General features: G+C 45.5%; 1 protein-coding gene across 5 annotated transcripts in view; it reads right to left on the minus strand.

The window, feature by feature from the left end:
• Positions 1-27,496, minus strand: part of FGFRL1 (fibroblast growth factor receptor like 1) — a 184,359-nt gene that overhangs the window by 71,860 nt on the left and 85,003 nt on the right. For all 5 annotated transcript variants that reach the window (XM_068943658.1, XM_068943659.1, XM_068943660.1 and 2 more), the window contains one exon: positions 25,875-26,147. In XM_068943658.1, coding sequence (XP_068799759.1) covers positions 25,875-26,147 — 273 coding nt within the window. The remainder of the gene's footprint in view (positions 1-25,874; positions 26,148-27,496) is intronic.

The following is a 27,496-nucleotide window of genomic DNA, read 5'->3' on the forward strand; positions in this document are numbered from 1 at the left end:
ATCCTCCCTTCTGCGGAAGGGGACAGCGCAGAGGAAGGACACAGGATCAGGATGAGCAGGCCCATCCTTGCGAGCTCGACTGATGGCATGCATGGAGACTCCTGGGAGGCAGGTGAAAAGCTGAGGTAGGGACCCTCTCGGCCGTAGACGGTACCGATGTGACTTGAGCCCTCTCTAATCCTTCACGCTAGCATCCCTGGGACACGCTGCCTGGCTTATTTCCCCTCCCACCCTCTTCTCTTCAGTCTTCCCATGCAAACCAAGTGCTGTCCGACCCGATGAAACCCTGAAGCTCTCAAGAAACGGCTTCACCATTGCTCTGGCCTGTAGACAGTGGCTGCAGGCAGGAACAAGAGCTTAGCTCTTAGACATAAACCCAAACGTACAGCCATGTACGGTATGCTGGAAACGAACCCAGCACAGAGAGCTGCTTTTATGGGCAGGATTTGTTTTTCCAAATGGGATTTATTCAAAAGCAAATCGAATGGTTATAAAGAGCTCACTCTAACAATAACACCGAAAATGAATCCAGTGCTCGCTGCCTGCTCTGCTGCACAGTACAATCCACATAGCGCAATCCTGTTTACAGGGGCCTGGCAGCAAACGACAGAGCAATCCATTGCTCATGGGGAAACGGCTGTGTGAAAATAGCTGTTCTGCAAATGGTTCAAGTTCAGGCAAGAATTTCCCTGGGGGAGGGTGTCACAATGCCAGCATGAGGAAGCAAGGTAACAGCCCTGCTTCAATAACCCACATCAACAGTGCAGCAAGGCTCTGGGAAATGAATGGGACTTCTCTCTCTAGGAAATCGTCAACGTTCCCCATTGCCCGTTTCACCAGTGCCTGGACTCCTTTGGGCTAAAGACTGCTCACGTCCTCTCGATGCTCCTGTCAGTTGTATCAAACTGCCTCTGCACAACCTAACCTCAAATTTGCAGGCATTTAGGAAGTACCCTAGGGGTACCACAGAGGTGTGCATCAATAACAATTAGCTGCACTGCAGACAGGACTCCTGTAAGACCTGTTGTTGAGCTGCTGTAAGAGAAGTGGTAGCAGCTTGGCTTAGTGAATCTGTGCAAGAGCTGCTCCTCGTCCAAAAGGTCCTTCTCTTCCTGCGTACAGTATCCTCACACCGTGACCACACGATCCTTTCCACATTAGCACATTTACTCCTTTTCAGGTAATTAAACTACAGCTGAAGAGGGGGAAAATTTCTTGGTAGAAGAGAAAGAGGCAGGGAAGGAGGGAAAGGGATTTCTCTTCTCTCCTCCTGGCCGGTTACCATCCGCCTCCTACCACTCAACGTGGGCAGCCCCCATATTCACTCACCCAGTTATCCCAACACGGAGCCCTATTCTGGACATTTGGTAGCCCTCCATATAGGAAGTGCCCAGTTATATCTGCACTGACACCAAAAGCTACAGCAAAGCTTCTGCATCAAGTGTCCACAAACTGCCCCACTGAGTTCCATCAAGCAACGCCTGGGCACCTGGAGCTCTTGGACATCACCCTCTGCAAAAACTCTTGTCTTTCTGCTTTTTCCAGTGGAGTACAACAAAGTGCTGTTTCCTTTGTCCCATTTGTTTCCTTCACTATGTGTCCCAACAGGCCAATATACCCAATCGCCTAATTGCAGCTTAGCTGACTATTTGAACAACAGTGGAATAAAAATAATTAGCCGCTACCAGTAATGTTCCCGATACAATTTACTTCGGGTTCTCCAGACCTACTTTACTGACTAATTGGAGAGGCTGTTAGATTTCTTTCATCTGAGACACACACACATCAAAGATCTTCCCTCTCCAATTAGGCAACGGGCTTCACGGCGGCCCAGGACAGCAAGAAATGCACTGTTGCACAGATGTTTTAAAGTCACAAAGCAGAATGGGTGGGTGGGGGTAGAGACAGCTTTTACAGCTCTTACTGGAAACCTATTAAGGACATGGTGTTGAGAAAGAGCACAGTATGGCCTTCATATTTTAAGCTTTGGAAATATCAACCCCAGATTCGCAAGATTATTTATCCTGGAAGCTGGCTGCTAGGCACCAGCCAGGGGAGAGCTAATCAAGGGACTGGCTGGCCTATGAATCCTGACATAGTTCCCCTGCCATAGCCCAGCTGGAGTCTTCCACGACTGCTTCCCCATCAGCAGACAGGCCATTACACTCCGGAGAGCTGAGGAAACCTCAGACACGACCGATTTTGTAAGCAAGACTTGTGCCACATGCATCTGGTGTGCAAATAAGCAAGTTGTCTTTTCAAATGGTTTGCATCAAATTATGAGCTGCGAAGTAGGAAGAAGCTGGCGGCGAGGTGTGCATGTTGCTTCTGAGACCTCGGCCTCCATGGTTTGTCCAGGATTTCCTACTGAAATCAATGAAAACATGGGTGCAAAGACCAGGCACAACCTGGCTGCTAACACGCTAAAGCCTAGTTAGAGAGGGAGCGCCACAGTGTGTGACAAACGGGTCAGAAAGCAAAAATGCTCCAAATCTACCAGATCTGGATATCTCCAAATCTCTGCTTTTTCCTAAATGAATTAAAATTGTTACAGTTCCAAAGGTATATGCCTGCCCCAAGTAGATTTGTCCTGCAAAAATTAGCTGTGATGATATTCCAAGCTCCATCTTACCATCAAAAATATGCATCCTTGCTTCCCTCCTGGGTTATCTGAAGATTAATTCACTCAGAATTGTATAGCACCTTAACAGAGATGAGAGACTTGTGCAAGTGCTTATTTTTAATAGAGTACATTAAGCAATAGCGAAAATTATATAGTGTGTATGAATTACGCAACATAAGCAGTATTCTAGGACCTCTGTGGAGAACTTGCATTTAAATGTTTCTTTTTCGTTTACATTAGTGCATTTACTGAGAAATCCAACGTTACCCAGCACTATGGAAAACCTGCCAAAACACTACCAGTGTTTAAAAAAAGGAATTTCCCTTACTTAACCTTTTGAGGAACAAGAGGTTAACAGAAAAGGTAAATTGTAAATCCTTCCAATTTAGAAAGTGGGACCTTTTCAACAGCATTTCCAAGAAAACCTACTCCCCAAGTGTTCCCAGAATTAAAATGGAAAACCTGACACCTTTAACAATTTCCTGCCACTGTATAACTGTCAGCATTGCATGGATTTTATCAAACTCAAATGTCAAGTTTCAAGGTTAGGCAACCTTGGCATTAGTATGCTTTTGGATTGTTTTCTTGCAGTTTTCTTTCTTCTGCAACCCCAAGATCTCTAGCCAAAGAAGGAAAGACAGCAAAATGTTTTTCGCTGATTCCTCCTTCCCCTGCATAGCACTATGCAGTAAGGATCTGAATGGCAGAGCCTTTAAATGTGCCAGCGCACTCAAGGCGAAGGAACCTGCTTGCATTTACGCGCAGCCCTAAAGCGCTTTGCTGAGCTGAGCAAGGAGCCACCTGCCGAAGAAGCAAATATCTCAGGTGGGGCATTGCTTTCGATTCAGCCGAATCCAGGCACCGGGATGGAAATCAGAGCCGCGGGGCTGCCCCTGCTTCGGGGAGCCCGCGGTCGGCACGCGCAGGACGCAGGTAGGAAAGCAATCCCCAGCAGCACCCACTAGCTAAATGCCAAAAACAGGAATAAAATCCAGGTGTCCTACCGCCTTGCCTAGTGGCACCTCTCTTTAGGGTAAAGCGCGAATTTGGCTTGGCAGCCTGGGCGGAATGTAATTTGGGGTGGAGGGTCAGGAGACGGACTGAGGTTAAGTTACGTTCCTGCCGGGTTCATAGCACACATGGATGTACACACCTCTTGCCATCTTATCAACCTAGAAAAGGTTTTTCTAAAAAATCGCAGGGTCAGTTTTGCTCTCTCTCACATGCGCTTACTAGTCAAATTGGCATCCCCAAGACCAGAATAAACATTTAGGATTAGCAGTGCGGAAAAAGGTCTGGCTATTTTACCTCTCCGTCCTGTTTATTACAGAAAAAGTGCTGGCTTTCTTCTTCAAGGGTATTCGGGAAGCAACTAGCCTGTTTTCATCACTAGACAGACATTCATGTGCCCATGTCTCAGCCAGAAGAGCCCAGGGTGCTGCGAGAGGTACGCGCTGTGATTTGATCAGTTTTAATAATTAAAGAAAGAACACATTATAAACACAACCCAAAAAGCATCCCCTCCCCACACGCATATCACTGCAAGGAGAAAAGCAGAAGGACTAACAGGGAGGGAGCTCAAGTGGGAGAAGGAGAACACAGTGGTTGTAGAACAGGTTTCCACAGTGCTATTCATTATTTTAAAGCTGTCATCACCATCCCTTCACAAGACACTGATTTTTTTTTGCACAACAGAAAGAGCATTTGAGACAGGAGAAGCCATTCGGTTCAGCTGTCTGCTCTCGGCCCTGCGAAACCACAGGACGCTCTCCCTACTTCCACCTCCAGCGCGCCGGGAATGACATCAGCGCGGCTCGAGGGGGCCGGCGGGCCAACACAAATAACTGTTACTGACCAAGAGTGCTATTGCAAGGAATATTTTTGGAACCGTACGCTGCATTCCTCCGAGTCCCCTGCTTCCTAGTCCAAACATATCACAGCCTAAAAATTCCTCACATTTTCGATCCAGTGTTTCCTTTGGGCTCACACAATGGGGCAGTTCTTCAGCTCAGCAGCGCTGGCGTGCTGGAAAGGGAAGGGGAAAAAAAAAACTTGCTGCACTAAATAACCCTAAAGGCAACCGCAGGGGCCGCAGTGTTATTTTTAGGTGAAAAAAATGATGAAGACGGCAATGGAGTTACCTCAGATTTACCTTCCACTGGCCTTTGCTGAACAAAAGGCTAAAGAGCTCGGTCTACAGGGCGGTAACAGGGATGCCCCTGTGTTCACGGCAAGGACCCGGGCTCGTTGCGGGTTTTTCCCCAGGAAAGGAAGCGGCCAGGAGGACGCAGCACTGCCCCTCCGGCGGCACGGTGGGCAATGCGTGGGGACAGCTCTGCACCCGGCGGGGACTGTCCCTCCTTGCAGCCCACCCGAGCCATGCGGCACTGATCCCTGGGGCTCCCACGCCTGACGCAAGGCCATCCTGGAGGCTCTCTCCCTCACCAACAAAGATTTTTGGCAAAATGTGTATACCTCAAAAATATTCCGGGCTAAAGGAAGCAATGAAGAAAGCTCTTATTCCTTCTTCGCCGTGCATGTCTTCCACTGTTCTCCTCTCCTTCATAAAAAGAAAGTCGCTTTCCTTAACATTAGTTTAAAAACAATGACTCGATCTTGCAGGGAGTAATTGTATGTACCTAAATAATAACTCCACACTAGCTCTGTTCCATCCCAAGCAGAACTATCTACCCATTCTTGGTATGAATTTTTATTTGCAATTCTGGAATAACAGAGGCTACTGAACAATATGTGTTTTATCGGCCAATCCTTTGTCTCTTTGCGCAGCTGCCCGGGTAAGAAAAGGCAATATAAAGAAGAAACTAATAGGGGGCATAAACTTAAGAGGCCACTTGTGACCCTGACCTTGTGCACAAGCTTTAAAACTCCCTTCACCTTTCTATGTCTGTTATTCCTCCAGCCCTTTATCAGCTTCATCTGTTGCTGGGCCTTAAGCACATCCGTATTAGAAATTATTATTTTTTAAAGGTATCCACCCTAGATTCGCTGCACATTCACAAACCAATCAATTGCCCAAAAACTGTTTTCAAACACCGGCAGAGCTAACCATATTCGCCCTCTGGGGTGTTAAAATTGAGAGACAAGGAACGGGCTGGGGAGATCGGTGTTTAGGTGGAACTAATTAGCAACGACTAAAAGCTAAATGACAATGTAACCCACAGCCCCCTTGTGGGATATTCAAAAATGGCCATACACGTCTGAAGTGTTTCAAAGACTTTCATTATCTGCTGGCTCTAGTGCTTTCGTAGCTCCGATAAATCAGCATTTTCAACCACGGCATTCAGCCTATTGCCCCGTGGAATAATTCCCCAGCTCCTAACGTCCAGAGATACAGAGGCACACAAAATATGATATCTTTTACTAGGCTAATAAGAATCAGAAAGTATACTGTATAAATTTTATAGACCTCGAAGGTCTATCTTCCGTAGGAGGAAATTGGTACTTCAGACTACTGTCGGCACCACAACAGGGAGAAAGATATTTATCGGCCGCTTTGGAAAAAACCCAATAGATAGGAGTCTAGCGAAGCAAAATAATGTAATTGTAAACTTACCTGAATCTTTCCTCTCTGGGGAGTTCTTTCGCGCTAGCATTTCGACTTGCAGATTAATGCTCGCACAGTCGCAAGGGCCAACCGAAAGGAAAATCGTTCTGCCTCCTCGAGCCTACCCTCGCAGGCAACTGCACACTATCAGAATGTGACATGCAACGGCCACAGGGATCTCGCTTGCAGCTCCTCTGCATTGCCACGTCGGCCGCTCTGCGCTGCGTGCAGGTCTGCTAGCTCCCTCCAGCTAAGCTGGCCTGGGGGCGTTTGGAGGAGAGGAGAAGGCGCATGCTCTTTGTGGAAAGTCCTGCTGCTTCAGCGGGATGACCTGGGGAAGCATCTGTGCACCACTTCCGAAATGCACTGGCCCTTGGGACACTACTGTGTCACCGAGCACCTCGATGTGCGTCAAACACAAAGTGCTGCTCTTGCTGAAGCAGGGAGAAGAAATTGGTTACCCCAACACCTCCCGAATGCCACCCGAGTGCCTTTGAGGAGCTACGGCCAGAGCCAAGAAGATCCTCACAGATTTAGCTTTCCCACAGATTGGAGGAGGCAGGATGCGAAAGCAGGGAAGCGGGGCTGAGGGAGGGAAGGTAAGGAAAAGATTCATGGGGTTTTCCCCAAAGAAACTGGGGCATTGCGCTAATTCTTCATAAAGCTGAATGATTCAGGAAGAGGTGTTTCAGTGAGGAATGAGGACCTTTTTGACTGCCTGATTGGTGAAAGCAGGAAAAAGCTGAATAATGGAGTTGCAAGGGAGAGACAGCCAGTGGCTTCCTGTAGAAGCCAGGAGCTACACAAGGGAGCCCAGCAGACGCAACCTGGGGACCCGAACGGATACCAGCAAGGTTTTCACGTCACCTCCAAGTAGGGAAGATTCTTGCACCAGGAATAAGTTTAATACTGTCAATATAGCTCCTGTGCAGTACAGAGCAGAGTGGCTGCTTCAGAGAGCTTTCTGCAAAATCTGTGCCTGTTTGCATCAACTATGCTGCAAACAAGCCCTCTCACCAGGTGCAACTCAAGGAAAAGGTGTGTTTAAGCTGTAGGAGAATCTATAGGCCCTTTCACATGAAAAGGACCTTTCTCCTCTTGGAGCGTGTGCATTTTGGGTGCCTGCTCAAATGGGGACATGTCTTCTCACCTTCATCTGCATGATCCAGTCCTGGGCAGCTTCAGACACGGGGCACAACAGGTGGATAAATAAAACCACCTAGGGGCCACCTTGTGGCTCAGAGGCCAAGTGGCACAGCACATACATATCCATATCCTTAATCTCTTTCCACTCTTGGAAAGAGTCCAAAATGCCTCCTAAGAACAGTGCCTGGCCCCAGCTATCTCCTAAATCATGCCCAGGCACTGTTTGGGAGAGTATTAGCTGGCATGGGACAAAACTGTGCCACAGATCATGCTAGCAAATAAACGGTATGCATAGCAGGAGGGCAGAGCTGGAGTCTGTGTGCTGGTCCTGCTTTATTTACCGGAGCCCTTGGCACAGCCTGCCTATCATTCTCAAAATCCTGAGTGAAACAAAATGAACTCATTCACCCAACTGCAAAAACTGCAAACAGAGCTGCTGTCTGTCTTTTGAGATAAAGACCTTCTACAATCCAGAGCAAGAATGAAGAGCTACCAATCCTGGCTATATTTCTAATATTATTCAGAAGGTGGCCAGAAGAGTCACTCCGGAGACCGAAACCTACCATCACATCCTTTGCCCCTATAATGACCAAGGAGGTCAGAGACTACAGGGTAATATGAGCACAAGTGAAAGCTGGAAGGTGCTTTTTCTTCAGCTGTGAGGACAGCGAGGCTGTGTTGCACAAAAATCAGACTCTTGCCAGGGTAAGCAAGCCATCCTCGACCCTTACAAGAACCGTTCCCCAGTGCTTTCCATTTCACCCGCAGTGGAGAGCACTGACCACTCTCCACTTCAGCCAAGCCTCCAGGGAGAGATCTGTTGCAATGGAAGACAGACGGATATTTGTTGCAACTGGGTTCCACTTACGTAACTTCAGACTTAGTCCCATTTCATTAGCTGATTTTCATTGTTTCTAGCAAAAGAACAAACAAAAACCCTTACTGGATTTGGAGAATGGAGTGAGACTGCAGTAACCTCGAAAGGTTTGGGGGAAATGGGGAGAGGAAAAGAGAAACTGTAGGCCAAGCTCCCCAATAGCACGGCAAGGAGTTGTATCCTTTGAAGGCTGTGTATAGACAGGACTTCTTTTTTTTTTTTCCCCTGGAGGCCCAATTGTCTGCCTCAAGGACAGCAAGGACAGAAGCTTCCAGGCTTTACAAATGTTCACAATCTTAAAAAAAACTGATTCAATCTTATTCATTAAAAAACTTCTCTGATGGGTGCAGGTAACTGGAAGCAATTACATGCATACAAAAACAACAGTCATGCGGCAGTCGGTGCTCTGTTCCTCTTAACCTTTCTAAATTTTTCTTTATAACTCTTGTACCCTAACGCAAGCCCAGGCAGACCACCTGTGAACAACAGCCTTTCTTCCCACGTCCGTTTCTGATAGTTCACGTCAGTGCTTGCTACTTCCAAGGACAATTTCATGAACTTCACCAATGAAAGGCCTCCTAAACCTCAAAAACACCTACCAGCACAATAACCAAGCACTGAGTGGCAGAGAACCTCCACAACTGCTGTTTGCCATGTCATCTCCCACTGAAGTCAATAGGACTTTTCCACCAAATGGCAATAAGCCTCCTTTGAAAGCACTTTCAAGTGCAGTGATAATCTGATGCACATCATCTACGATAGCTACCACTCCTTTAGTGAGAGTTAAGCACTAAATTGCTGGTTCTGCCTTGAAAAGTTGCTCTTTGCTAACAAAGATGAGTCACAGCAACATTTCAGATATACAGCTAACTGATTGGCAAAGGCTCCTTAATTTGTGTCTGTAACTTCATACCCAAGAAGAGGATCAGCATGAAGCAGCAACAGGCTCACTGGGTAGTAGCCCTGTGCCTCGGTCTCGGCCTCCCTGGTAGTCATATTCTCACAGTTGCTAGTGCTTTTGGTACAGTTTGAGTCTCTTATATCAACCCTGTAGCAGGTTTTGGACTATTAACCCAAAATAAGTGGTAGTGTTCAACTCATGAAAAACTGTTGTATTGTCTGTGAAGGTTTTGCTGGAGGTATCCATGAACATTGACTAGTTTCTCATAGATCTGCATGGATAGATGGCCATACCACTGGTATCTGAATAAAGGCTACAGACTCAAACACCACATTGAATGCAGCAATATGGAAGCCTCTTGTTTAGAGAACCATGAAATCTGTGGTACAGCTACAGCTGCAAAGTCTGACCTGTCCAGAAACAAAGGCACTCTATGATGGAAGAAATGGGTATATACATACACATATATATGGGTATGTACACATATATAAAAACATAGATATATGTAGGCATATCAGCGTCTTCTTGCTCTCTTCTTGGAGGCGACTCTGGGGGCTAGAGTGGTGCAAGAAGAGGGAGAGGTAGGGTTGAGGGCAGACCAGTAAATATTTTATGCAAAGAAGTAAATATTCTAACACTGTTCAAGTCGAGGGTTTAATTTTCTTGCATTGTGAGATTACCCTCACCTGACTAATCTGAAGTATTCAGGCTAAGATCCATATTCCTTCTTTAGTCCAGGAGAGCCCTTTAGATAGCAAATTCACCGGGACCAAAGATGAGGTTCTAGTATCAGTCCAATAAATCACTCTTCCCTCTCTCCACAGAAGAGAGAGGGAGCCACACAACCAGCGTAGCCTGCCTTAGCGAGATGAGAATCCTGTCCCAAGTATCCAGGGCAAAAAAACAGAAGGTGTCTCTTCAGCCCAGCTTTAGTTCTGGTTTTGGTGCTAGAAGATGGAACAAACAGATCTGGCTCATGACTTTGACATTTGCTCTGCTATCATCATCAGCCCTATCTGATAGGATGACACTACTTAAGCTGTGGTAGCCAGAGGAAATCCAATGCTAAGGAAATGGACATTCATTTAATGTTTATCTAGGATCTGCTCCACCAATGAATTCCAGATGTTGGCTTTAATTGTCACATTCTGGTATGCTTAAGCAGCAGGAGTTCGCAAGACCGATTTGTAAATCAATCTGGCAGACTCATACTGAATCCCATCTTTGCCAGTTTTTCTAAGTAAGAAGATGCTCTTAAAATATTAAGTACTTAACGTGTCTTCAATATAAAAGGAAGGAAAGATTTAAAAAAAATCCCTCAGCTGATGTTTTTCTCCTTTCACTCTCCTTCTCTCCTCCATTTCCTCCCTGCCAAACTGCAATACTAGCCATGTTCTTCAGATGAGTGCAATGAATTTTAGTAGTCCTAAGGATAACAAGGTACCATTGGTCCGGTATTGGGGATGTAACGTGGGCAGAGCACCCCGCTCCTGACTCCCAGTAGCTGTACACAATTCCTTCTGAGCAACTCCACCGACTTCCCACCCCAGCCAGGGGCAACTGCATGCATGGACTACATCCAGCATTAGTGTTCCTGATATTTGAGCCTGGAGTTTTCTTAAAGCCAAAAAAAAAAAAAAACACACAGAAAGAAAGGACTGATTACTATAACTACTTTGGGACTATCACAGGCCCCAGCTTCCATGTTCTTATTAATTTCTATTTCACTATTACAGCAGTCTCAGCTCATACGCAGAGGGGGTACAGAAAGGTCTTTCGTTCTCTGAATCCCAAAGCGTCTCACAAGCTCTCAGTTAGACACAAGCAAACCTCATGGTTGTTTTGTGCTCAGTATGAGTTCATGAAGCAGCAGGAGGTGTTTAACTGGTTGTCATTGGAGATGCTTATTGCAACAGCCGAATAACCTTGCTTACAAGAGAGAAAACTATGTTAAAAAAATAGCTTCAGCTTCAATACTGTGTTCCTACTCACTGGGACAGAGACTACAGCTCATTAAACTGCTTCAGAAACCTGTTTTTCCAATTTCCTTTTAAAACACCCGCTCCTGAGAAAGCACCTCTATATTCAACACGTGAACCCTACTTACCTTTTCCCAGGAATGTGTGCTTAGTACACACATTTTTCAAAAGGTGTCACTGCATGTTTAAGTTGGGTTTCAAAAGCTTTCAGCATTGGCAATACTCATTGCGTGGAAGTTAATGGGAATTCTTCAAGAGGGGTTGACTCAGCTTCGGCTGAGTGCTTCTGAAAACCTTCTCCTTATCTTCCATCTTTGCTGGCCCCAGAGATAAAGTGCTCTAAGCTCAGTTTAACATCCTCCTTTAAAATTGCAGACCTCTCTGAGGGATACACTCCTTCCCACATTAAGAACACAAAAACCATTTCGCTCATGGTCCGAGTCAAGCAGAACTTGAACAGAGGCTTGAGAAAAGTGGTGGCTAAAATGCTCCCATTACTTCACACCGAGTGGGGCTCAGAGTATCGGCCAAGAGCTGGCCATACCACGTCAGCTCAGCACTAGATTAGCACTTGAGAACGGAGAAGAAATCTCACTGGCTTACTGTACCAAATCCCCCAAAACAGCCGAGATGTAGCGAGCAGGCTTGGAACTAAGCAAGGCGTAAAAGCAACATCATCCCAATAAGCTAAACTATTATTACTATGCACCCCGCAGAGCTGGGGTGGCAGCCAGGTAGCGCGCTGCATCTGAGTGATACAAAGGTGGCTCTGAACTCCACGAGGGAATAAGCAAACTGCTTATCCCTCCTTGTCGAACAGACTCCCGGCACCAAGTGCTGAAAAAGCTGGTATGGGGCTCCAGGGATGTAACCAACAAGAAGAAAAGAATTAAAATATTGCAAAAACAGGCAGATATAATAGGAAGATATGCAGGCAGCTTGTTGCTTCTTATTCTCTATGGTTGATACTATTTCTGCAGTTCGTAGCTCAGGTACAAAGATGCAATGATTTAGTCCCCACATAGAGAGTTTCTGCAAATATCAGTGAATCTTCTCCTTCATGCCAACGTGGCCTTGGAGGAGCAGGACGCTGCTGTCAGAGGAGCTGCAGTGTTCCCCCCCTCGCTGCAGATGCTGAAAGACAGCAAAAATGTCACTTGTGAGCCACCCACCGTGCAGCCCATCCTCCTGTTAAACGTGGAGCTCTGGATGCAAAAAGGCCACTAATTCCTCAGAAGAGCTAACATGGGTCAAACAAACAACTAGCACCAACCACACAGAGGCATAACTTCAGTACTTGTGGTTCAACAGTTTAATTTAGAGCTGAATGTGTCCATGACTTGGGTTTTGCCTAGAACACGGGTAAAATGTATCCAAACCATTCCTGGCAAAGGGATGGAGAGATAGACACGAGCACTGACGGTACTGAGGATGTTGGGTGGCCAGATTCCCTTCTGATGCAATTCCGCTGATCTGCCCCTGGAAAGCCAACGGCCTTTTGTCTGTTTATCATGGCAAGGTTTCAAGGGGCCATCGTGGAATTCTCTATCATTACCAAGGACAGAGCACGCAGGGAACAACCTCTATTTCTTGAAGACCACATGGACACGTTTTTAAAATAGCCAGGGTTAAAGAGTAACGCTGCTCCTTGGCCACCTCCCGACACGCTATGAAAACCATCCCGGAGGCAATGGGCTGATGGAGTCCCTGAAGATGAACCCAACCGATCCGCCAACACAAACAAGACTACGTGCATCTCATGAGTGAGCCTGCCAAAACGGATGAAAACACGCCTAGCACATTGCTTACATTACAAGCCAGAAGCACAGCTTCTCAAAATTCACCCTCAATATTATTCACTTTGCACAGTAGCCACAGATGAAGGCTGCCGCATCACCTGAGCCTCCTTGAAGGAAAGGGATTAGCAAAGCGCTGTTCAAACCAAAGCAGCTTGTGAGAGACTTTGGCTTAAACCACCTCTCGACTTTGAATTCGCACAGCTTTCTCTGGGGCTGGCGTGTTTCTCCTGCCAAAACACCCGTGGGCTACCAGGAAAAGCTGAAGTGGGCTTGCCGTTGTCAGGAGATGCTGCAAAGAGAGAACAAACACTGGGCTGTGCTGGGGATTGGGGCGGTGCCATCCCTCTTCTTTGTTAAGATTCCTGGGATTTCTCTGGAGAGAGCAACAGGCAGGTCTGGGAAACCCACCCAGCCCATCAAGTGCATCCAGCTCCCTTCCCAAATTCCCTGCCAGAGAACGAGCAGAACCGTCATAAGCTCTTCTCTCTCCCGCTGGCTGCACATTCAGCAAGGATGAGATGGAGATCCTTGTTTTTACTTCAGCAGAAAGGTCATTGTAATTTATTTTAGCTGGAAAAAAAAACCCAACAACAACTCGCCAGCCTACACGGCTTCCCTTAAGAGGAGGAACATCTACTATTAGACCAAAGAAAACTCCATCAAGAATTTGTTGGTGGTGCCTTGTCCAAATCGAAATAATTTTGTGACGGAGGACTGAATCTCAAACGTTTCAAAGTCCTTTGTTGCCATTCAAGCAGAAAACTGAAGCACATGCTCAGCTCAACAGTTCTACTGATTCTACAAAATTTTGCACAGAAGCAATGCATTGGAAGTAAAATAAAAATGGCAATTTAAGTCCTATGCATCATTTGGATTGTGTGATAAACCCAAATTTAGTGGCTTGTTTGCATGAAGAAATCAGAAGCCCATGCATACCCTGCATTTTTCACCCCAGAAGCTTTGTAGCTTATCTGTAAGACAAGTATATACACACAGGAGCACATACATACATAGCAAGATGAATGGAGAGAAGAAAAAAGAGAGACATCAATCACCTTTGTTGCACTGGATCTTTTTCAATGGAAAATAAAACTATTTGCTTCTCTTTAATTTACCTGAAACATTTTCTGTGCAAGCTGTCAATAATTTAGGCTGTGATTAAACAACACCATTGTCCTTAACTGTTTTTCTCCATATTGTACTGCCACTGGCAGTAATTTAAAAAAGAAACAAGAAGAAATCACAGACAGATGCACTGCGTAGAGGACAGATGTGTTGACCCATACAGTGCTTTAACAGCTCAGCTTGCAAGATATGTTTACGTTCCTCGCTTTTACTGCACGTTAAAAGAAGGTCCTCTTTAAAAGATTAATTTGAGAGCTGCAAAATACATCATGAGAGCAGAAAGGGAAGGGATAACATCTATGTTATCTGACTCCTTTTACTGCTCACAGGGGTTTTATTTCTCCTCTCTTTTTACGTGGCTTCAGTGAGAGCAGGGTCCTGCCCCATCAGTGTGACCGGAGTAAAATTGACGTTTTACGAGTGGAAACAGTTCAAGGATGGTGGCTTACGCTCTTAACATCGTGACACCTCCACCTCCGCGCGCGGCGGCAGCACTGCTTACAGTGGCTGGAGAGCACCTTAAAAAGCAGTGCAAGCTGACAGTGAAAATAAACGACGTTTGCAGCACTGCTGGAGTCTGGCAGCCCTTAACAAATACAGCAGCGTCTGGGTGTTAAAATACATAAATCTGTCATCGTTACCGGGCTAAGGGGTCGTCATCCTATTCACAGAATAAAAGAGCTGTGCATAATCAGCAGGGCAGGGAGTTCAGAACAAAGTACGCCTTTTACAAACTCTCAACTGCTGATAGATGGATGTTTGCAAGGGACTTAATGTCTTTAACAGGGTACGTTTAAGAAGGAGTGTAGGTTTCAGAACTCCTGGGATTAATGCTTTTTTTCTTTTCTCTCTCTCTTCTTTTCCAAATTTATTGCCAAGAGTGTATAATGTAAACACTCCAGTCTTCTGACTACGAAACCCACGATATTATAAAGTAAGAAGAATCAAAGCACGCCAGCACAATGATATTATTCATCAAGTACAACGTAGAATATGTTCTTTCTCTCATCAAACAAAAATAAATTGGATTTAAAAATAGGTTTATATACTAATTGCCAGAAGGGTTTTTTTCCCCCTTTTCTTCATCTTTTTCTTAATGTGGATGCCAAAGACAGCACAGGAAAGGTAGAAAACCAAACCCTACAGGAACGCAAAAATACAGCTCCTCAAAAACCATACATTTTAACAGGCAACATACTTCCACGTATGGCTAGAGAAGCAGCATGCGAGTGAGTGATGGTGCATGCGTGCGTACGTGCATTTACACGTATAGTCTCCAGAATCAACAGTCAAGTCACACCGTATAAACTAGCCCATCTTGGTGCTGCTCTCCCTATAATAAATATTATGTACTGTACTTTTAATTTACAAGTATGCCTTTTGTGCATTGCTGAGTTAACTGATATTCCTGGGACTAAAACTGAGCTAAAACCCACTGTGCCTGGTATGAGCAACAGACTGGGCACATACCGTGCAAACCAAGGAGAGAGGTGCTGTATGACGGCACTGGTGAGTCAGGCACCCTGCTCCCAGGAGAAACCTCCTGGAGACACTGTGCTCATGCAGTTCAACCCGCCTTTGGTGGTCCACAGGGCCCACGGGGATCAGGGGGGTTATTACTACCATGGACAGCCTGAGGAGGCAAAAATTATGCTAAGCCCTTCACTCCCAGCCTGTGGCAAGAAGGAAGAGGGATGGAGTACAGGTGGCAGTAGAAGGTGAGGACAGTAGCAGCTGAAGGAAAGCTAACAGGAAGATCCTGCTGCTGCAGGAGGATGGTCATCTTGGATGGCTGGCAGGACAGCGGGTATCTCTAAAGCACCAATAACCAGGTCCATGATTAGCATGACAGCCGCTCATTGCTTTGGGCACTAGCATTAACACACCTTTAACTAAAGGTCTGCAGTCACACCAGACCTGGACTGGTAATCTAAGGCCTCCTCTTCTGCATGCCTCCTTTCTAGATATATCCATCTCACCTTCTTGGATCAGGAACTGCATTGGCCTTTACCAGAAACGCAGCTATTTCTAAGCCTTATGGACTAGTAGATGTGGTCAAACCAGCTGCTGTGCACCACAGCATCTCTCTGTTAACGTGAACTTAGATTCTGGCCCAATATCTGTACGGAGGATTACAACAAAGAAGCCTTTGATTAATCAAGCAAGAGGCAAAAGGTGTTTTCAGCCTCAGATATATTGATCAAAAAAAATGACATATATGCTGCAAACTAGTTGTATCTGCGGCTAATTCTATTAACATGATTTAGCAGAAGGAAGCCATAAACTGCTCAGATCAAACACACTTTTAATGCCAGCCTGCCTGACACCGCATATTGCCTTCACACCCAGACAATATTCACGCAGCAAACAGGGCTGCAGTTTGCTGTTTGCATGGGTGTAGCAGCAGCTACGCACTCCAAAGCATCTGCAAAGGATTGTGGGCTAAACACATCCATATGTCCTGCATGCCTTCAATTTACACTGCCTGCAGCTCTGGTTTGCTGCAGTCTACCACAGGATGGAGTAGGGGGGAAAATTATATATACATACATATATGTATGAATTTTGTGCTTACATCCACGGAAAAAAATCTTTTCATTTCCTTTAAATTGTGAACAGGTGTTGTCACCTTCTTAACTTGGCTTCTATGTTACAGCTTCGCAAAGGGAAAAAGAAATCTCCCCGAAACAGTGAGGCTTTTGTTAGCCAGAACATGATGTATTGATAAGCGTACTGTAAAGTTTGTTATAAAATCAAATGAAACTAATAAAACCTAACAAAGATCTTGTAAAAACTGTGGACATTATACCGTATTAGCGCTGAGTTACATTATAGATCTGGCCTTGGAAGAAACAGGAGTGCCAGCCAGTTGTGATGCTTTCCAGCCTATCACACCCCTTCATTGAGAGCCATCGGTTGAATGGCTTCTTCCTACATTTTTGATTAGTGTCATTTCTAAGACGGTTACAGTTAAAACTGGCACTCACATAATCATCTCTTTGTGCAGAAAGAGCTTTCCAAGAAAAAAATATTATGGGCCACTGTGACATCAGCGTAGTGTAATGCCCGTCAAAGTGACTAAAACGAGTGAAATTGGTTTTTTTGCAGTAATGAAGAAATATTCACCTTTTCCTTCTGGAGTATTTCTCTCTCCTTTCCTCTCTCAGGACAGTGGACAATTTCCAAAACTAAACACGCTGCACATCAGGGCAGGTTGTTTGTCAGGCTTTGACTGGGACTTTCCACACAAGGAGGAAATGAAGTGCCATTGAAATCCCAGGGAAGAGAATATCTAATTTGTTTTAGGTGCCTTAACATCCAGCCCCGTATGCGGGTGCTGTCCCTGGACGACGCCAAGCTTGCGCAGGGTGTGTATCTTTATGCCTTTGCAAATAAACACAAAGAAGTAAGAGCCTTCCCTCGGGATGAGTGTGCTATTAGTCAATGATGAGTCACCTCCACTGGAAAAGGAGCTTCATTTCCAATTGAGAACTTCATGTTTTTAGCTACAAGTTTAAACCGAAACATGAAAATACATATTCACGCGCCGATCCCTTCCGATTGCTCTAGCCAACGGGATCAATTCCCATAGGCTGACACGTCAGACCCCCTCGCGCGGCAATATGTGTTAAGACCTGAAGCCCTGCAGGCGAAGGTGCATCCGCGCAGAAGGGTGGTGGTGGCCCAGGGTCACCACGTGGCCTGCCGCTGAGCAGCCCTTGTGCAGCGACTGTGACTGCCAGGCCTCGAGGAGCGAATTGAGGATCCCCTTTTCTGCTCAGCTCCCAAAGGCCAAAAACAATCTAAGCTTTAATTAGCAACATAACCATTACTAAGCATCAGTGACTATGGCCAGATCTTCATCTGGTGTTAATCAGGCTGCGTACGCACAGGAGGCCACCAACGTAGCTCCAGCTGCCAGATTGGGGCCTTAACAAATTAAACATGATCACTTTGTTACTGCTTATTGTCACAAGGAATTCTTCAGTTCCCTATAACAACTGACCAATCATCATTAGTCATGACTATGTGCTCTGTGCTTGTGTTCATGGTCCTATCCTGGATGGGCTGCCTTTCACACTTTATGCAGAAGCAAACCTGTTAAAGGAGGAGTGCTCACTCCATACCACAACTAGCACAAGCTCATCCACCTTGTTCTCAAATGCAAATACTGCACCTTTTTTTTTTTTTCCAAGAGTTGACTCATTTCAGTTTCTGCTTAGCATTAGCAGTCCCCTGGTGCACACATTGCTGACTCAATGTTGATTCACATCTTACTGCTGAGCACATCTCTCTCTGGTCCCCAGAGCTTATTAAGAGGCCAAAACCCAAACATAAATGAATTTGTCATGCTTCTCCAAAATGGCTGGTGGCACCTGACTCCGGACTACGAATGTTTTCTCAGCTTTTGCACTATAAATGAGTTCTGAGACACGGATTGATGACTTCATTGGAGAACTGTAATGCAAACCATATTTTACTGTACTTGACTTTTTTCACACAGTATTTTCTACTACTATGAGCAGAAAAAAAGCACATTAGAATAAATATCCATTCAAACGTTGCCATATTTTTTTTTTTAGGATACTTATGCTGACTGTTTAAAAAAAGGTTATTTTAATGCAAATTTTTCACACATGCCTGCTATCAAAGAGAGCTGTCTTTGGACAAGTTGTAAAAAAAAAACCCCATAAAATAGCAGCTGGCTCAGCAGGAAAAAGCTACTTTAAAGATAAATCTTCTGATGTCATGGAAGATTCTCAGAGCAATCCATTGCAGCAGACAGACAGCAGACATTTAATAGTAAAATTGATCTGTTTGAAAGTGAGATGCGGTTCAATTTCTGAGCAGCCCATCAGAGGTTTAGGACAACAAGCTACACTCTTCCCTCCTGCTCTCTGCACCAAGACTTTATTTCTCTGAAGGCCAAAAGTGACCGAGTGCTTTGGCTGCTCAGAGTGGCAGGCAGCAGGGAGGAGGGTATGAACTCAGAAGTGATGGACTCTTCACCAGAATCTCTCTCCAAACAAACCTAAAGAGGAGAAACAACAAATACAGCAGTCAGTGATAGAGGGCAAGAAAGAAAAGCACTGGGGCAGCTGTTTCTTGGACTTCAATGTTGATCTTTTTTGCATGTGATGCTGAGATGCACCCTAGCAAGAGGTGTCTCTGGCAGTCTACAAACTCCCAGTGAAGCAAGAAACTACTGAGGCAGGGACAATCCTATCCCCTCTCTTTCCCTTTTTTTTTTCTACAGAAGGTAATAAAAACCATGCACGCATAAGCAAAAATAAACAGAGAGACAGTCTGAACTTTCATCACTTGGTTAAGCGACGGGTGCTAGCTGACGTGTTTATGGGGTAGCACCTGTACCAATAGCCCCACGTGCTGCAACGCTGGCACACCTCAGGGTTTGGCCTGTAACATTTCTGCAAGTGAAAAGTCCTCTGTGTTGTGCGTTAGTGAAAGAGGTCGTTATGCCACAGCATAAATATTTACTAATAGTCCTTCCTACAGCTGTTCACTGACGATCTTCCCTTCGGAGAATGACCAGACTTCTGGAACAAGTGATACTGTTTATTATTGCAGGAAGAGATGGTAACGGAGGTTGTCCAGTATTTCCTTATTATTTCAGTTTTCAGTTATTTACACCTCAGGCAGATCTCACCCATTTGGGCGAAGATCTCCCATGGAGGGCCTGATGGCTGGAGCATGCAACAGCTCTGCCGGCCCCGAGCACCCACCATGAGTACTTCAGCTGGCAGAGCACAGGGCCCCGAAATGTCCTGTAGAGTGGTCACCCATACAGTGAGAAACACGTGGGCCTGGGAAACTCCTTCTCCAGCAGCTGCCACGCAATGGGGACACTGGCGCCCAAGGTGAGTACAGGATAATATCAGTGCAATGGAGGAACTTTCCATTCCCACTTGACCCTATAAAAATCTCAGGGACTCCACAACCAACTGTGAAAGAACAGGCTGGGCATTGAAGTGCACAAAAGCTGCGAAATGTAAGGATTACCATTGCCTGTGCAACCTCCCAGTTTCTCCAGGCTGGCCATAGGCAGTCTGATACAGTATTTAATTACACCATCATATGCTATTTTTTTTCCACAGCACCCACCTCATTCAACACACAAGGTGGACAGTTTTCATATAATGAGCAGCTATTCAATATTTTGTTTCTTCCTCTTTGGCCTTAGGCCTCCTTTTATAGCACCCTGGCAAAGAAGTTTTATTCTGCAGTAAAGAAACCGCAGGTTTCAACCAAGCATTTAAAAACAAAACAAAGTTACTATTCATACCTGTAGATTATAAACCAACTCCCCTGAATTGATTCAGCTGGAAAAAGTCTTCAGCGGACATTCAAAGATAAGATTTTCATGGGCATCATTATACAAATAACTTTTAAGGGAGGTACAGCACATTTGTTTTGATGGGCTACAGATAATTCTCCACAATAAGGAACCATTGTACTTAATAACTGCAATGCTGATTTAATACTGATTAAAGAGGAGTTGCTCTTCCAGCATTTGTAAATCTGTCTGCAGTGTAATTGGCATCCCAAATCTTGTGGTAAGCCACAAAAACTATTAAGGCTGGCTAGGAGAGGAAATCGTAGTTTTGACTTATACTGGTTATCTGCTTTTACTGGCTTACATTTCATGCAGGGGTGTATTAGAGCAGGATTCCTTGGATCTTTGGGATCTGGGGCCTGCAGTTGGAGAGGATGGGGAAATAAGCAGGGCAGAAACCAATTGCTACCATCTGGGTTGGCAAAACTTTTGTCTGAGGTGGGAGATCAAAACCCCATAATAAGAGAAGATTCCCTTCCAATACAGTGGCAGGAGGATGCTGAATTAGGAAGAAAAGACTTTCCCAAGCTCTGTGAAGGAGGAATAGTCTTTTAGGGGGAGATTTAAGATGTTTAGGCTCAACTCGGAGCCACATATCACATTTTCTGTGCTCTTGGATTAATAATCTGATCTCTCTTTGCCTTAGTTACCATCTGTAAAATCACAGCAATCCATCTCATGTGTGCACGCAGACTGCAGGCTCTTCCAGCCAGACAGTGGGTAGGTACGTCTACCAGATGAGTGCAAGCAGATCCAAGTTTGCTCTGCACTCAGCTGGCTGTTTGCAAGCAAGATCTGCTATGAAAGCCCCAAAGTGACATGAGAACAGGGTCAGATCCGAGGTACTACAACCCCCCCAAGACCAACCTGCAAGGTGGACAGGGGAGCTCACACCTGCCATCTCTGCTGGCACCCACTGATGCAGATGCGTCCACTGGCTCTCCTTACTCATTGGTATAATGGCACAGATTTTTGTTGCTTCTCTATGCTTTAATGGAATGCAAAGACTAATTAATAAGAGTTAAGATTAATAAGCGAAACTCCAAAATCTTTCGCTAAGCATCTAAGCGCTGTTGAATGGAGAAACTATTGAGCTCTATTAATTGCACTACTGAGCAGAAACTACTGCTCAAATTCCCAGAATGCTTTCATGCCAAATGGATTTTATTTTCTCAAGTCCTGACAACTAATGAATCATTTGACAGGATCCTTTCAAATCTGTCTTCTGTTCTATTCTAGATTTAATATCTTCACCACCTTGCTGATGTTTGACACCTGTGGTTTATACATGTTTGGTGTTAGTAATAAAGCTGGAATAAGAGGACTTTTTCTCCTTTGAAGGAGTGGGAGAACAGCAGACAGAGAAAAGTTCATCTGGTTCAAAAGGCCACTCTGCCTAATGAAGTTTGTGTTTTCTGGAGCACAAACAAAACAGCTCCATCAATTTGATCTTCATCCCTGAAATGCACATACGGCTGCTTTTAAAACACTGCCTCCTTCTCAAAAATCAACAAAGGACCTTTCTCAACCAAAAGTATTTTCACCAGCATGAACACAAGCATCTGGCCAAAGCATTAAGAGTTTGAATCCTTTAAAAGAATAAGTCAGTGATGCTGTGTGTTTACTTGCAGACTTTGGCAAGAAAGACCCTAGGGGAACACTCGATTTCAGGGGAAAATTTTTCTAGTGAAGAGCAATTGCTTTGAAATATTACGGGAACACGGCTGTATCTCTGGGGATGAGGGACATAAAGTAATCCATCAAAAATGGTCTGAGCAACACCACCACACAGGGGTATACTGTGTAACAAGGAAGGAAGGTGAACAGAAGCTAAGAAATACTGTATTTAGCCAACATTAGAAATAAGGACTCATGGAGATGAGCGATTACTCAGCCCATATGTGTCACTCATTTAGTGTAAAGCTTCCCTTTTCTTGGCACTTGGTAATCAATATTTGTTTGCATAGGGCTCAATCTCACACTCACAGAGGCTGGTGGGAGTTTGCCATTTCCTTCCATGGCAGTCTGATGAGGCTCCAAATACCTACTGTTTGTGCCCAGGGCTTTCCAGTGCCAAATATAATGAATGCTATTGTTCTTGACACAATTTAACTTGATAATCCAATTTCCCTGAGCAACTGAATTGGAGTTTTTCCCTCAATCCTTCCTGAATGGTAGTCCAGCCTTTACCTTGTGTCCCCTGGCTTTTCCCTCTCATTTGTTTTTGCTGTGCGATCAAGAACAGTCGGGGCCTCCTTTCACCCACAAATGCCAAGGTGCCTCTGTCCCTTGGAGTAACAGGTCTGGCTTGAGCCCTGAGTCTTACAGAGGGCACGGGAAGAGGACACAGAAGATTAAAAGATTTCCGTGAGCTCCGCATACTGGAGAAGTACAAGCAGGACTGAAGCAAGCACCTATAACATTCCCTGCTGCACACCAGTCAGGAAGGACCAAGCCACCTCCCAAAAGGGGTTACGTCCATCTTTATAGACTATTTCTACTTTGCCCTTTCTGCACAGGGTAGCAAAGAAGAGGATGAACATGGATAGGAAGGAGATGAATGAGGAAAACGAAAACCATAAACTGCATGTAAGCTGTAGGCCAGCCTTTACGCATCATCCTACTGATGCCACAGGAGTCTTAGAGCAAGAGGGTTTCCCTCACCTAAGCATCTCTTTCCTGATAAGAGATTTATGTTCTGGTCTCTCTTCTGCAATGGCTCTGTGGCAAAGTGCCTTCTCCAAGAATCACCGTGTTATCGGGTGATAATCCTCCATCAGGCAGTGCCAAGAGTGTTTGCTACATGCTCCAAACCCGCACCAGCCCTCCTACTGCAGAAAGGAAGAAAGAAAAAACTCAGGCAAGTGCTAAGCAGCAGGCAGCCAGATACTGGCCCTAAATTCTGTCCTTACTTTTACCTGCCCACTTTTGCCTGGCAGGCAAAATAGGGTAGCTTCAGGGGTAGCAGGCCGCAGGGTCTTCCCTGCAAGTACCCCCCCCCCCCCCCCCAGGAGGGAGATGGCCAGGAGAGAGAGGCCAAGGATGCTACAATCTCATCGAGGAGCCTTAACCTTCAGGCCCCACCCAGCACTGAAGGACAGCTGTTCTCATGGTAATTCATGGATAGGGTGTCTTTGCTTCCTCTGTGCAAAAGGAGGCAAATCCAGCTCTCTGCAATAAGCTAGTCGCTGACCTCGAGATGGCCCCTGCCTCCTCGATCCCACATCGAGCACTGCCCAGTGATTCATCCTGCAGCTCTATCCACAGAGAATCCCCTGCCTGCACCCCTCGGGTCGTTAACAAGCCTTTCAGCATGAGTGATTTTCCTGAGCAGGTCAATCCGTTGCTGACACTGCTGTCAGGTCAGGCAGCTACACCACAGCATCTCAGATGGCATCTCTGTTCCTCTGCCCTTACAGTCCTGGGCATATGATGTCAAACCGCCCCTGAGGCTGTGTCTATACTATATCTATACCAACAGTACTGGAGCACTGCAACATGATCATCTACCATGTAGCCTTTTTTTTAAGAAAAAAAAAAAAGTTCTCTGATACAATTTTGGCCAACTAGCACCTTCCCAAGCATGGTTTGGGAGTCAGAAGATGTCAGGGGTCATTTGCAGTAGGCAACTTGCTCACAGACGCTCTGTGTAGAGGCTCTGTAAGTTTGCTAGCTTAAATGTGAGCTGTTAGGGCCAACAGGCACCCGGCAACATTCCCAGGCATGCACAGTTTACTAGAGTGACACAGGCCAAGACACACACCAAACAAGGCTTGACTCCTCAGAGAACTATAGAAGTCAATACTGCTCCCACCAGCCAGTGCCCTACAGCTGTTAAAGAATTACTCTGCTCCCAAGAGGTAACAATCTTGTGATGGAAAAAAAGACCACACTTCATTGAGACTCTTCTTTTGAGAGAAAAGTTTTCATGGTTAAAGCACATCAGCTGTGGCTTTGTCACAGACCTTCTGCTAACTCCATTTTACAAAGAAATCGGGGTAGATTTTTCAGAGTTCTCAACTTTCCTTTTCCCATTTATCTCAGCTGTGGAGTTCCAGATGCCCTCAGCATTCCTGGTGCTCCTATGACCAAAAACAACCTTGGCCAGATTTGTCCAAAAAAACTGCTCCCAGTGTGAGCGCTGGCCTCTGTGTTCCCGCATCCAAGTTACCAACGCTGCTCACAGCTCCACTGTATGCAGCTGGGCCCAGGCACTGTATGATTGCAAGCCCTTCTGCAAGAGATAGCTCAGAAGATGCTCCTTTTTGAAGGGGATGCCAGGCAATGAGTGCCTCCTCTGTTATCCTCTCTCCTTAGGGAGAGCCAGAAATGCAGAGAGCAGCTTGGGCTGAGTCACGAGCTCCTTCCTGAAGGCAGAAAAAGTTGTCTTTCCCTCCTCAGAGCAACATGCAGAGCTGCATGATTAGCACTTTTCCTCTCCACGGAGACTTTTGGGGGCAAAGAGCCATTAGTACATTTTCTGGCACAAAGGGCGCTCGGGGCTGCTGTTGGAGGACGAAGAGGAAACTGGACAGAATTCAAGCAAGGCAACACAGATCTCAGTGAGAAGCTTTTAGTTGTTTCAAACTGAAACAAACTTTATGGAGAAGGTACTGGAAGAGCTGATTAAGAAACAGAGTGAGCAAGATACCTGATTTCATCCCACTTTGTACCCTTTCCCTTGGCCCCTTCAATGTTCTCCAGCACTCAGATTTCACCCAGACTCTTCCCCACTCTTCCTCCCCAGCTGAGGAGCAACGAACACATTTCCATAGCAGCAACAACAGGAGACTCTCCGATTACCCAGAAGGTTCAGATTACAGCAGAAGGTTCTTTGGGGAGCTCGGGATCACTCACCCCAACAGGTGACCCCAAAACTTGCTTTCTAGGCCAAACAAGCACTTCTGGGTCAGTCAATATCGCAGCCAAAGAACCCATGTTTCCAAGACGACTCCTGAAGCTTTTTAAATCCTGCCTCTGCCAAGGGGATTTCTCACAAACTGAGCATCCCTGGGTCATATGCCAGCTCTCAGTCTTGTTTCAACGTAAATATTATTAATCCTGGAGACACCACGCTTTGCAAAAGCTCAGTACACGGATTCCCCCAGCTGTGCATTTTCATATGGGTGCCTTAACATTTGTTTTGAGAACTATCCGGTTCCAACAGCAAACATAAAGATCAGTGTGACCTCCCCTTATCACACAGCCTTTCCTGTGTGGAATTCATTGTGATCTGTACCCTAGTGATTATTGCATCATTTCTGTTTATTTGTAACCTTTGGCACTGTGTAATCTTATCTGCCTGCAGCCGGCTGCAATGCAGAAGATGTGCAGCAACATAGCCAGCTCTGGCAAACCTCAAACACTGGAATGGGCCAGTTAAGAGTGGAGGTCGGTAAATGATTAGCAAAGCAAATCTGCAGTCACTGACAGCTACAAAGAAATCACACTCACCCTCTCCCCATAAAGCAGGTGAGACCTGGCTTTCCTCCAGCTCTACTCACCAATTACAATGAGGGTGTAGTTCACATTGGTGCTGCCAAAGCCATTGGTGGCTTTGCAAATGTATGTTCCCGCATCTTCGCTTTCCACTTCCTTGATTTTCAGTCCTTGCTGAAGGATTCGGAACCTCGTCCAGCCGCTGTGGATAGTCCGCCCATCCTTCATCCACATGGTGAGAGGCGGTGGGTCGCCTTCCACTGGACACAGGAGCTTGATGGTCCTGCCTAATCTCACAGACTGACGGTGAATCACTTTATCGGCAATCCTCGGTGGGCCTAAGAAAGAATAGGAAGAGGAAGAGTTGTTACTGCTTTTCTCAGTAGGAGAGCACTGATTTAAAGACCAACCATGAATCAGGCCACTACTACATTAAATGCTATACAGAGATACTGTAAAAGGTGCTCACTACAAATCACTTACAACCAAGGCTAAAACCGCAAGTGATTACAGAGGGATACATCAAAAGAGATACTAGCCTGTGCAAGACCTGAAGCTGCAGCCTTGGCCTCAATAGCCACTCATGTGAACCAGCAGCTCTAACCTACCAGGGAAGCCTGGCTCTGATTTTGTCTTCCTTTTCCAAAGTACCCTCTTTTGCTAGTGCAAGGAGGAGCCCGATACCCAAACTATTGGATTGTAGTTGGTGAAACAACTGTATTTGTTTTAAACTTAACACCAGTCCTGAAGGCAAAATTAGGAGCAGCACTGGTACTTAAAACAAAGCAAAGCAAGACACTCCCTTCTCCGTCATCCCCTAAAGAAAAAGTTATAACCCTTTCATGTTAAATATACAGCAATTCCCTTTAATAGTCACCAGGTGGGCTTTATCTGAAACGCATATGCCTGCAGCGGAACAATTGTTGGACATTCATTGGGTAACACTTCCCTGAAGGATACAGCACAGCTTGAGAGGTTAACATGGCAGGTATCAAAAAAGGATATTTTCATAAGTTGTCCTGGCAATCCTGCTGGTTTAAGCTGACTGACAAACATTTTCTTTCTAAAAGGTCATAATTTCATGCAAAACAGAGTGCCCCTGGAATGCCACAGAGTGAACACGCTGTTTGCCACATGGTGACGGTACACACTCGGACAGGCCAACACTCAGGAAAAAGAAGTGATAAAGACTCCAACAGCGGGAGCAGTCCCAGCTAATTCAGCCTGGAACTTCTTCCTAAAGCTCTGAAGTGTTGAAGAATAGTTTCTTTTTCCTGCATCTTTCTTCTTTTTCATTAGTCTATTGCACAAGTTCCCCACTATAACTGCAATAGTAATGCTCTTCCCAGAATACTCTGTTAATGGGTGTGACAATAAGTGCCCTGCTCTTGCATAAGGCCAAAACTTTTTGGTAAGGAGTGATGACGCTGAGTTGTACCCAAACCCCAAAAGAAGTCTGTGGGATTTGAAACTGCTTCTTGGTATCATATTTCTGTTCTGTTTTAGAGGATTGGACCCACATGAGATAAGCTATGGAGCTCGTATTTGCACTTCTTCATGACTAATTCCTATTATCTCAATATCTGCCTGAATATTCCCCAACATGACTAAGGCAGTACGTACAGTCCAGCTCATGAATGACTACAGAGCTGCTGTCTCAGTTACTCATGCTGAACAGCTTCTATGA

Source organism: Struthio camelus, chromosome 4, assembly GCF_040807025.1.
Source record: "Struthio camelus isolate bStrCam1 chromosome 4, bStrCam1.hap1, whole genome shotgun sequence".
NCBI classification, from domain to species: Eukaryota; Metazoa; Chordata; class Aves; order Struthioniformes; family Struthionidae; genus Struthio; species Struthio camelus.